This window comes from Letharia columbiana, assembly GCF_014066305.1.
Source record: "Letharia columbiana isolate WasteWater2 chromosome Unknown Sc0000011_s2, whole genome shotgun sequence".
Taxonomy (NCBI): Eukaryota; Fungi; Ascomycota; class Lecanoromycetes; order Lecanorales; family Parmeliaceae; genus Letharia; species Letharia columbiana.
The window spans coordinates 761,501-773,874 of record NW_023501049.1 but is presented as its reverse complement, the minus strand read 5'-3'; the positions used below and the strand labels follow the sequence as shown (position 1 = coordinate 773,874).

The 12,374-nt window shown below is 52.2% G+C and overlaps 3 protein-coding genes across 3 annotated transcripts; 1 reads left to right on the top strand and 2 right to left on the bottom strand.

Annotated features, from left to right (window-relative positions):
• Nucleotides 1-36: 36 nt before the first annotated feature.
• HO173_004420 (uncharacterized protein) lies at nt 37-547 on the bottom strand (the record flags this gene model as incomplete). Its single annotated transcript, XM_037306344.1, has 2 exons — nt 37-63; nt 119-547. The coding sequence occupies 2 exons, from the start codon at nt 545-547 to the stop codon at nt 37-39; spliced, it is 456 nt and encodes a 151-aa protein (XP_037166854.1).
• Nucleotides 548-970: 423 nt separating this feature from the next.
• On the top strand, nt 971-7,328 carry HO173_004419 (uncharacterized protein; the record flags this gene model as incomplete). The annotated part of the gene is made up of 2 exons (XM_037306343.1): nt 971-6,021; nt 7,103-7,328. The coding sequence occupies 2 exons, from the start codon at nt 971-973 to the stop codon at nt 7,326-7,328; spliced, it is 5,277 nt and encodes a 1,758-aa protein (XP_037166853.1).
• Nucleotides 7,329-7,793: 465 nt separating this feature from the next.
• Nucleotides 7,794-9,605, bottom strand: HO173_004418 (uncharacterized protein; the record flags this gene model as incomplete). Its single annotated transcript, XM_037306342.1, has 3 exons — nt 7,794-9,074; nt 9,136-9,388; nt 9,439-9,605. The coding sequence occupies 3 exons, from the start codon at nt 9,603-9,605 to the stop codon at nt 7,794-7,796; spliced, it is 1,701 nt and encodes a 566-aa protein (XP_037166852.1).
• Between the last annotated feature and the right edge of the window lie 2,769 nt (nt 9,606-12,374).

The window sequence follows — 12,374 nt, the reverse complement described above, 5'->3', positions numbered from 1 at the left end:
ACCTCGGAACGCAGTTTCAATCGTCCTACCTCACCCTCAATCAACCCCATCCTCTGTCCTCGCCTACACTCTCTTTAGCCATCACGCATCACTAACCATGTCAAGAGTGTTTACTTACCAGCACAGCACCTTCACCGCCCAATTCCCGATCTAAACCCCCCTCATAACCCCTCCTCACTGCCGGCATATCAGGATAATACACTCCCACCACAGTCACCAACCCCAAAAACGTCGCGACGAAAATGCCCAAACAAACAGCCCCCCACCCAGGCTTAAAATGTGTATACTCTTCTGGAGAGAATACGCCAAGGATATCATTGTCCTCATGTACAGGCTCGCCGTAGTTGCGCCGTTCTTGCTTATCCCACCAGTCGGCGTAGGGATCACGGAACTGACGGGGAATCGCAGGGGGGTTGATGTAGCCACCGTTCATGTTAGGGTCTTCGATGTCGGCTTGGGATAGGTAGCGGATTTGTGGGCGGTAGGTGACGGGGTTGCGGAGGAGATGGGTTAGAGGTCGCGCTGTTGCGAGGCGTCGAGAGAGCATCTACACTCGATTAACACTCTTAACCCAGGCGTACCAAAGCGGGACCTACCTTGGAAGTGGTTGCACTGTCGCGCAATGCCTCACTCGAAATTTGAGACAGCTGGGAAGTTACGAGTGAAGGTGAGGTAAGTGCCAAGATTAGCTGGCTTGATCGGGTAAGGCGCGATCGAAAGTGCTGGGGTCGAAATATCCGAGCGCGAGTCGCCCAAATTTCTGATTAACATTAGGCACATCATACAGCACATTTTTCTTTCGCCTCTACACAACCACCCAGGACCGTGGTCTCTTTCAAATTCCACCAGTGAAATGGTCTCACATCAAGCTTTCATTTGACGTACCAATCACAAAAATTGGATGCGTTTTCATGGATGTTTTGGGGGGTCGTCGAGTAAGGATTGATGATTTGGTCATCTCACGCCAGAAATGCAAACCGAGGCGCCGCTGGAAAACGGCGACGCTTCAAACCACGTCAACCATCAGCCCAATGGACTTGATCATTCGACACCACCACCTCAAACTTTGACTGAACAACTCTCGCATGTGAATGCTGAAGCCTTCTTAGAAAATGGAGATACCCCGCATGGAGAGGACAAGGGCATTGATGCACCTCCAAACAAAAAGCGGAAGCTCACAGATCCCCCAACGGGGAAGAAATCCGCGCCAGGATCACGGCCCATCTCACCACCCTGGAAGAAAATCGCAGTCGAGGGACCCACATCATTCGTGGAAGAAGGCAGACGAAAGTCGTCTCGTACAAACTATGTGCCTGTCGAACTCCTCCCACAAGCGAATAAACGGAAAACGCGTGCTGCCATCAACCAGGGCTCTCCTATCAGCAGTAGTAAATATGGAGGTGCCTACAAAGTTTCACCCTTGACTACACCTGCCCCAACACAAACACAGACGCCCAGCAATGCCAAGCGACCCCAATCGGCTGGTAAGCCCGCCGTCAACACTGTTGGTAGACCGCCAATGAAAAGCAGTCAGCCGGCGAATGCTACAAACTCCGATGATGCACCCCCGCCGCCCAAACGATCTCATAAGAAAAAGATACAACCGCCTCCGGAATCTCCCATACCGTCTCACTCACCTCAACCATCGAACCCCCATCAAACTCGCCGAGCAGCCCGCCGCTCTGAGGCTGGAACAACACCGAGCAGAACACAAGGGCCAACTATTAACGGTTGGCATACCAACGAAGAAGAAACAGGAGATAACGAGGAGGTGGAAGAGCTTGTCGAAGTAGACCCCAACCAACGGTTTCAACGATTGAGTCTCACGGTTCGCATGCCGACGGTGAACGTACAGCATCCTGGACATGTGCTTCCACAACGGAATTATGACTCGTTCAAAGAGTGGTTTGAGAAAGAAGGCAGACTAGGGCTTGAGATTGGAGACCCAGATCCTGCGATGACCGAGCGGTCTGCTTCTGAGGAAGCGCACTTGAGGACCCGCATCAACGAAGCTGCGAATCCGGGGGGCCTACTCAGTGAAGATCGGTGTTCATTATACAAGCCGGAGAAGTTCGACCCGCCGCCTCGGCAGTACACCCACCATGACCGTCTTGTCGCACATGCAGTATACTTCCAGAAATTGTTGGGTCAAGAAAATGCCAAACACCGCAGAAATGCAAAGGAGTGTGCCCGTATGGTAGCCGATTTCGTTCAGCGCAGAGAGCTAGAAAAATACAAAACCTGGAAGCAAGGACAACCTAAGACAGAGGAAGAGGTTTGCCAGGAGCAATACGACGCGGCAAAGGAGGTCTGGCAACAGATCAGAGAAGACTTGAAGAAAAAGTGGGCCATGGTCACTGAGATCGTGGAGGCAAACCGGCTTCAAAAATGGCAAGAAGAGCAAGAGCGTCTGGGAAAAGAAGCGTTGAATGAAGTAATAGACAAGTCGGAAGGCTATATGATGAAACAAAGAACTCGCCGCACTTCTCGTGGCAGCGACGAGGAGTCTGGTGGCGATAATGCGAGCGGTGGTGAAGGATCAGGTTCCGGACCAGAAGGAGATAGCGAAGATGAAGTCAATATGTCGACCAGTCAATCTGACAGTGACGAAGATCAAATTGCTGTGGATGATGACGCAGGTCTTACCCAGGAGGAGCTGCGTCAGAAATACGCGACAGTCCCAAGCCTCAAGGAAAGTCAGCCTTTAGACTCGAAGCAACCGAGCGGAGACCACGTAAGTACCGATAGTCCTAGCGACGGCCAGGCTCCCGATGAGACGAAGTCAGATCCTGCAATCGAAACCGACGAACCTTCCTCAGCACCTGATTTGACCCATGAGGAGCCTCCTCACAGTCCTGTCGCGTTGGATGAAGTTGATGATGCTTTGATGGATGACAGCGACGAGAGCACAGACATGGACGACGACATGAGTGACAGCGATGAATCTTCGGATGAGGATGAAAGTGGTGACGAACAGAGCGCAGATGAAGAGCCAGCCGGTTTGCTTGGTTTCTTTTCGAAGAAACAGCTGCAGCCCGATGTGGAGTCAGTTGATGAAGAAAAACACGACGCATCTCGAGACGATGACGAGGCATCTGAAGACGAGGCCGAGGAAGTGTCTCTCATCCCAGATGCCACGCAGGGCCCAACACCGTCTGCTACTACGAGTGAAGAACCGTATACGGAAGTCCGCGACAAAAGTGCCCTGAGTATTACTCGGCCTGGACGCGAGACTGAAGCTACGACAGGCGCAAATAACGAATTGACCATCTCAAAAGCAGCCGAAGAAAAGCTTCCTCCGTCTCAGGACTTCAGATCGTTGGTCCAGGATACTTCGTTGCCAACAACACCCATGTCAAACAATCCGTCGAAGACGCCTATACCATCTCTGCTTCGAGGTACACTTAGAGAATATCAGCATTTCGGCCTTGACTGGCTTGCTGGGCTCTATGCCGCTGGTACGAATGGCATTCTGGCGGATGAGATGGGTCTTGGGAAAACGATACAAACCATTGCATTGCTTGCACATCTTGCGGTTGAGCACGAGGTTTGGGGTCCACATTTGATTGTCGTGCCGACAAGCGTCATGCTCAACTGGGAGATGGAATTCAAGAAATTTCTTCCGGGCTTCAAAATCATAACCTACTATGGTACTCAGGAAGAGCGAAGGAAGAAGCGTCAGGGGTGGCTCGATAATGAGAAGTGGAATGTTTGGATCACGTCGTATACTCTGATTACGAATGATCAGCAGATCTTCAAGAAAAAGGCGTGGCATTACATGATCCTCGACGAAGCTCACAACATCAAGAACTTCCAATCGCTGCGTTGGCAGACTCTCTTGACGTTCCGGACTCGAGCTCGGCTTTTACTGACAGGGACTCCTCTGCAAAACAATCTGACAGAGTTGTGGTCATTGCTTTTCTTTCTTATGCCTGCCGACAGTGCCGAAACCGGTATCGGAGGGTTTGCAGATCTGCAGGAGTTTACAGAGTGGTTCAGAAAACCAGTGGAGCAGATCCTCGAACACGGAAGGGATGTGATGGACGATGATGCCAGAGCTATTGTCGCCAAGCTTCACAGGGTCTTAAGACCTTTCCTCCTTCGGCGGCTGAAAGCAGATGTTGAGAAGCAAATGCCTGGAAAGTATGAGCACGTGGTCTATTGCAAATTGTCCAAGCGTCAGCGATATCTGTACGATGGCTTCATGTCTCGAGCCCAGACACGTGAGACGCTAGCTTCGGGAAACACCTTTTCGATCATGAACGCGTTAATGCAGCTTCGCAAGGTCTGCAATCATCCCGATCTTTTCGAGACCCGGCAAATTACCACTTCATTTGCAATGCCAAAGTCAGCCATTGCAGACTTCGAGATCAAGGAACTCCTTGTTCGGCGACGATTGCTTCAGGATGACCCCGTCAGTGTTGTTGATTTGAACACAATCAATCTGCTTCCAGGCGCAAACGAAGAGTTCTCGGCTCTTGAGACCATCCAAAGACAGAGAGTCGGAGCTCTTGGAGCTTTCAGGCAATTTTCAAGCCAACAGTGGGCACGCATGGATCATAACGTTCCTTTCGATGCCACCTCGGTCAAGAGCACTCTTGCCAGTTACGCGAGCACTGCTAAGTATGATACGTACGAAAGACTTAGGCAAGCTGCCTACCTTACAAGCCTCCGAAGCCAACGGCGTCCTCTGTACAGTCGCGACAAGATCGAGCGGCTCCGATTTGGTACCAAGACTCTACCACATCCCCCTATGCCGGAGCGAAGAGCTCAACTATCGGAGTGGTATTCGCGGATGTCACCTGCCTTGCAGGAGATGGTCTTGACTATGCCTGAACGCGCCAAGGCTCTCGAAACGACTGTACAAAAGTTTGCTTGCGTGACGCCTTCCGTTGTCGCTACTGATATGGCACCTTTAACCCTATGCGGCAAAGGCGTAGAGGTCGTCCAATCTGCAAAGGAGGTCTGCCCCCAAGATCCTTTCCATGAAGCTCGCATGCACCTCTCCATCGCTTTTCCGGACAAGCGCCTCCTTCAATACGACTGCGGCAAACTCCAGCGGCTCGACACTCTGCTTCGCACTCTTCAAGCTGGTGGTCATCGTGCTCTTATTTTTACTCAGATGACGAAAGTGCTTGACATTCTTGAGCAGTTCCTCAACATTCATGGTCACCGTTACCTCCGTCTTGATGGGGCAACTAAAGTCGAACAGCGGCAAGTCTTGACAGAACGATTCAACCGTGACGACCGCATCCTAGCATTCATCCTGTCCTCACGGTCGGGTGGTATAGGGATTAATTTGACTGGCGCAGATACTGTCATCTTCTATGATTTGGATTGGAACCCAGCAATGGACAAGCAATGTCAAGACCGATGTCATCGTATTGGTCAGACGAGAGACGTCCATATCTATCGACTTGTGAGTGAGTACACCATCGAGGCCAACATCCTCAGAAAAGCCAATCAGAAGCGCATGCTCGATGATGTCGTTATTCAAGAGGGAGAGTTCACAACAGACTACTTCAACAACATGAGCGTCAAGGACATGATTGGCGATGAAGATCTCGATGACCGTGATGCCGATGCTAATGCAGCTATGGACCGTGTGCTTGGTCGTGGTCGTGGTACTGGCCGAGTGTTCGAAGCTGTCGAGGACCAAGAAGACATTGCCGCAGCACAGGAGGCGGAAAAAGAAATCGCCAACGAGGCAACTGAATTCGACGAAAAAGGGCCCGCGACGCCCAAGACCCCAGGGCCAGCTACTCCGGGCGAGATGATGCCTCCACCAAGACCCTTGCAAAACGACGATGTGGAGAGGACCACAACCATGGAAGCTGCGGATTCCGGCTTAGCAAATCCTGCTGACATGCTGTCACAGGTGGCTGAGGAAGAAGTGCCGTCATGCGATGATTTCATGTTACGGTTTATGGAATGGGAGTTCGAAGATATTCCCGTGCAGCCACCTGTGGATAAGAACAAGAAAAAGTCGAAGAAGGGGAAAGAGCTTGGGCACCGGAGGAGGTGATGTGCTCTATCTTCACCAACCAAGTGGTTTTTGTAAATAGGACTTTGAGCGCACTTGTACTATAGTATACTCGGGGTACGGCTTCGACTGTCTTGAATTGCTCAGCGGCATTGGGTGGAGCGTTTACGTGCGTAAGCAGCATTCATTGTACTATTAGAGAAAAGCATATGATATTGGTGATACCCTAATCACACCGTGCATACCGTACCAATGATTATCTTCCCTTTACCTGCCACGCTAGCTCCTTCTTGCTGAGGATGACCAGCCTTGCTCGCCGCAGAGTCTCAGCGCAGATTCCGAGCGCTACTCAAACCGCCCCGCCTAACCTGGGCTCTCTCTCTCTCTCTCTTCGCTGCGACACACGGCATCCGAATCTCCGTCTTTCCTCCATCAATCCGATCCCCAAGCCCTCACCACCCCTACCGCCAAGTCCTCCGTGGACCACCGCTTCCGGCTCCCGCACCATCTGTGTGCCTTGGCCTCGATCTTTTTAGGAACAATCGGCTCCATCCTTCGACGATCCGCCTGAACGGTACTCTAGGTAGAGCGCGGCGAGATCGTAACGTTACCACGCAGAGGGTCGGTCGTCGGAATTGTCGAATTCGTTTTCCGTCGGAGCACCACTTCCGCGGTCTTGGGGACGTCGGTCGTCTCGTTTCGGGGACGGGGATGCTTTTTCGGTGCGTGGCCCTTTGTGGGGAGCTCGAGGCGTGGACGGTCGGTTTCGGTTTCGGGTTGGGGAGACTTGTTCATGTCTGGTCACTGTTACCAACTGTTCTTCCCCACCGCCCCTTTTCTCCAATTCCACCTCCCACCTCCCTCCCCTCTTCCGTCCGGGTGATGGCCGAAATCCTCCCGCAACCCTCCCACCCTCTCCTCCTCCCTCACTCTCACAAAACCCTCACCACCACCTCCATCTCCCCCCCCCCCCCAGATTCCACTCCACGACCCCATCGACCACCATCACCTTCCCCTAAACCTCACCGTCCCCCACCCCCCCCCTCCTCCTCAAAAACTTGACAACCGACCCCGTACCGTATGCGTCCGAAAGCTCGCCGGGCTCCGACTCAGATAAAGGTATCCATCACCTCGGAATCCGCGCTCGTGGATGCGGATTCCGGGGAGCAGGAACGGCTGTTCCGGTGGAGGTGCGCCGGATGCCGGTATAGTACCGGTAGATCCGACACCTTTGGGCTCCGGGAAAGGCTGTTCGGGCGTGGCGGCGTGGAGGAGGCGGAGGTCGTTGGGTGCTGATGCCGCGGGTGACGAGGAAAGGGGAGGGGCCCGTCGCCGCCGTAGTTGACGTCGGGCAGGTACTCTACTTGGGGCCCGGTGGGGAGGGGTGACGTTGTTGACGGCGTTGGACCCTGCCGTATTTATACGGATATGATACCTTTCACTTTCTCCCGCAGATCCTGGGCTGGTGCAGCGTAGAGTTTTCTTGGGGCGTCGGGCCGAACCCCTCTCTAAACTCTGTATGAATGGAAAAGGGTCGCTACGGTTTGCTTCAAACTCTTTTGCGACGACATCGATGTAACAAGATTACTTACGGGCTTGCGGTTTGAAAAAGTGTTCGTTTGATATGTACGCCGTTCATCGGATAAATACAGCCCTGGAATCCAAGAGCGCAAACGGAACGCAAGAGCGCCCTTTCAAAATTGAGTGTCCGACATGCCAATCGCACGCAAAGAGATGATATTCACGGGACTCCGGAAACTCCCAGCTTGCAGACCACCCCAGAACGGGCCAAGGGGAGACCCCGAACCGATCATCCACCGCCATACGCGACGCAGAACTCATGGTCCGAATTCTTGTAATTCTGATTATCCAGCAGACCCCACCCCAAATAGCAAACCGGCGCCGCGCCTCCGCCAAAGTCTCCCGTCCCGTCCGAACACGCCTGGCCGTAAAACTTGGGCGCGACTTTCGACGCACAGTCCGTGAATGGATTGGGCTGCGTGTTGATCTCGGTCAGATCCCAGGTGCAGACTTGCATGTTGCTCAGGCAGTACGTCGTCGAGCCGCCGGGCGAAGTATCCACGATGGCCTGACTGCCCTGCGTCGAGTGCGACGCCTGCGCGCAGAGGTCGGCGCCTTTGAGAAGGATCTCGCCGGTCGAGTACCCGTTGAAGAAATACTGGTACTCGGTGTTGAAGTCCTTGGTCTGGGTCTGCGTATCGTAGAGCGCGTAGGTGATGCTGGTGGCCGGGTCGTACCAGAAGGTCGAGCACTCGCCGTACTGGCCGTAACCCTTGCCGCAGCCCGTGTCCCAGTTGAGAGCAGTGCCGTTGCTGGAGAGGGCGTTGACATCGGTGTCGATCTGGCGGGTGATGATGACGTTGCTGACTTGGTAGGCTTGCGATATGACGTAGGTGTAGAGAGAGGTGAGGCATTGATCGACTACTGAGTTGAGGTCGGGGATTTCGCCCGACAGGGGGGTATTCTCGACGAAGGCGAGGAAGCTGGTGAGGTCGTTTTCGGCTTCAGCGAGGGCGGCCACGTAGTTGGTTTTGAATTGGGTGACTAGGGTGCCGAGACTCGCGCTGATTTGCTTGAAGTCAAAGGTCTCTGAGTCGGAGGTGCCGGTAGGGAAGATGTATTTGGCTACACCGGGGGCTTGTTGTGCGGCAATGATGATGCCTTTGATGAGGGCGCCTCCGAATCCGGGGATAAAGGCCAAGCCGACAGTCAGCGCGGTCAAGATGTCATCGAGTGCAGCGTTAACCGTTTGCACTGGGTCGATGGTATCGATGATAGTTTGTAACTCGTTGGTCACAGTACTCTGAGCATTGAAGATCGCTTGGTAATAGTTGGCAAAAAGACCGTTGAGATTCCAGATGTTCCAAGCCACGTAAAATGCTCGTTGCGCATTCCATAGTCCTTGGAAATCTCCCCAGGCCGGTTCTCGACATCCGGAATCTTCATTGATCTGAGCGCAAGTTGACGGCGAGTACTTTGGGATCGCGCGAGCATAGTAACAATCAGCGAAGCCCAGTGTACCGCAAGAAGCGTTATTGGCTGGCCACCACCAGTTGATGTATCCCGTCAACTAGGTCAGAATGTCAGATACACGAGAATCCTTTCGAAAGATGATGCTGGTGAACACTTACGTCGAGAGCCTCCCAGCAAGAGGCGTCCGGAATTGTGGGATCGGCACAAGGTGCAGCAGGATCAAGGTCTGTTGCCCAGGCAGGAGCACCGGGACCATACGGGACTTGAGTGAATCCCGTAGGTGGTGCTGTCCCAGTGGCACAATAGGATGTTGTCGCAGTGCCCGAAACGGCAAAATTGATACCCGCTATTAAAGTACTGCCACAGACGCAATCTGTTATGGTGCTTGTTGGAGTTGCGGCTAACGTAGTGCTGTGTCTTGTTAGCTTGATGCAGTCTTGACCATCAGACCCATTACGCACGTCTGGAAAATACAGCCAGCACCTTGCCTCGGTTCAAGCGTTGGCTCCGGTGCTCTTTCGACTATATCGTATAGTGCGGCCGGTGTGGGCGCAGGTATGGGTTGCGGAAGAGCAGCGACACCTAGAAGTACAGCAGATAGCCCTGCAAGGCACTTGAACAGGTACATGATCAACTAAAAAAGAGAAAGATGACTTCTTCATACGGTGGGGAGCGAGTAACAGATGCGGACAATATAAATCAGCGAGAAAGAGAAAGAGAGGAATAGCAAGCGACTGCCGAATTTGGAGACTGGGAAACAGGTAGGATTTTGTACAAATTTTAGGGAATGCAATTCGTCCTTCGACAAAGAGGCAGAGCAAATGAAACTTTTCAGACAGGCAAAGAAGACTTCAGAGCAACCCACTGGTAGTACTTCAATTTCCGAGAATTAAGTCGTCAAAACGGGTACTCTGAAATATTGTTTGGGGAAATACCGGCCGACACTTAACTGGCATTGAGCGTCAAGAAAGTTGGATGCTTCGTTTCAATCTAGGAGGCAACCAGCTGAAACCGCCAAAAGACTGCGGACAGCAAGTATGACGTTGAAATCACGTTTGACTTTTGACATCGAGGATCAGGAACACGTCCGTTCCGACTAATATGGGGGCACAATGGAGGATAGCAGTCGGGGAATGGGCCACATGCTTGCAGGCCGTGTTGGGGGCCGGCCAACCCCTGATCGATATCCCGGATGAGGCAGCAGTAGGGAACATGCGATTGCCGTCAGGTGTGACGTACAGGAGAGCCCGTGCAAGGCGTAGATGCAGGTAAGTGGAGCTTTCTACTTTAACGTAGGAATGCGCGCTGCTTGCGCCAACGCGCCAACATCGCATGTGCTACGTCAGGGGTCCCTTTCAGCCCTTTCAGGGTCCAGTTTCAATGACGTGCCCCTTATGCTTAGGGGCTTGGCAGACATAGATCTACCTCGCATGCCGCGGAGTTTGGTGTTCCTTAGAGATTAGTTTCTAGGCTACCAATAATCAATATACTATTGAACCCCATAACGAGAACCTCTACCTCTTGGGCCGCAACTGCGACGCTTGATAAAAGCTTATGGCTCCCCGAGAGAAATAAAGTAGTTGGGTAAGGTCTAAGTAGAAGATTAGAAGGAAAGATTAGAAGGAAAAGATTGGGGTTGAAAAGTAGGGAGTCAACGTAAGAGGCGTGGATAACGTTTTATGTTTTATGTTTTGCTTGGCATGCGGCCCGCCTTTTGCACTATTTTGAGATTCGTCAGCTCAATCTCGCAATAAACAAAGTGTACTTTACTCTAAACTATTTTCCTGACCTCTCCTATCTTCCTATCATATTTTACCCTTTACCATCTTCATGAGTTCAGGAGATACAACCCGCTTGAACACGTCTTGACACAGAGACACATCAAAATATTGAAGCTTACCCAGGATTGTCCAAGAATGTTGGGGCCATGCCCCTATGCTTACCCCCGTGCCTCACCGTGCCATAGGGGTACCCCCATCATCTCAACCGCTGCGGGATTCTGGATCGGGACCGACTCACTTCGGTAGTGCTAAGATCAATCCGGGATATGGCTTGCACGTTTGAAACTTGAATCTCACCGTCAACTTCTCTCTGATCTTCTATTCGTGAAGCCCCCATTTCCACGGTAGTTCAACCGTAAGGGCGGTAACCATGGTCTGTTTCATCACAAACTTGCTTTGTAGCCGAGGGATTCAATGGCCTCCAGAGGTTGCTGTACTCTTCACAATGCGCCCATAAGGCAGACACGAGCAGGCACATGGTAGGCATCAGCAAGTCCGTAAATGTCGTGAAAGTCATCGTCCAACACAGAGGCAGCCTTGATTGTCGTGCGATACTCTGAGGTTTCGTGGCCGCTGGAGGTCGGTAATTCGCGCATAACGCTGTGGGCGTTCTCTCCGTTCTCGCTGCTGACGTGTATACATTATGACATGGTTCATCCAATCCTCATTTTGTATCTCGTCGTCGTTATGATTATGGGTTTTTCATTGTCGCCGCTGTCACCACCGTCGAATCTTACTCCCCAATCTTGTCCTCTCCTGTTTTCTGAGACCTCCAGATGAAATTGCAACCCTGATGTCGTGGCTGAAGCAGCAGAAAAAGACGTAATCAGGAAGTCCTGTTGGCGTATGGCATACATTCTAGCGAACAGCAGGAATGCTGCTTTCGAATATAATGGTTTCAAGCCAGTGATTACCATGCTTTCGGCTCGAGCTTGACCTTATCGGACAGTCAGTCAAGAATGGCTTTCCCAAAGGTTCTCGATTTCCACCACGCATATTGGCAGCTTCTAACGTCGATCCCAGTATGCGAGTGACAGTCAACCTTGAAGATGGCAACTGGAAGAGAAGAATGTGACAGCAATGGCTACATGGTACTCCTTGATTCGAAAAGACCTTCTCGCCAACACACCCATCGCTTGGGACGATTCCGTCGTTAGCTTTCCGCGTCCAGTACGGCATCCAGCCAGCAATATAATTCCTCCAGCGATTCAAAATTCCACTTTTGCACGCAGCACATGATGTGCACCAACGATCGCAGGCGCGCCGCAATCGTTTCCAGTTGGGCGACTACACCCTTCTCTCGTACACGTGGGGTTACTCAACCATTACCAGTGGACTCCTTGTCAATCGGAGCCGTATGCAAACTACCACCAATCGTAGGGGTATCTTCTGTGGGTTGGAAGTCGCCCTACTCTATCCGCTGTAGAACCTGATAGATGCCGAGGCTTGGAAATTCAATGCTCCAAGTCCATTCTCAACACGATCAACTGTAAGTGTCGGAGATGAAAGCTTCCAACAAGGGGTCCCTCAGACAGAGACACCAAGCCGATAGAACTTACCTCGAAAGCAAATTAGTCGACTAAGAGTCTCGGTATCTCGCATTCGCCGCCCATACC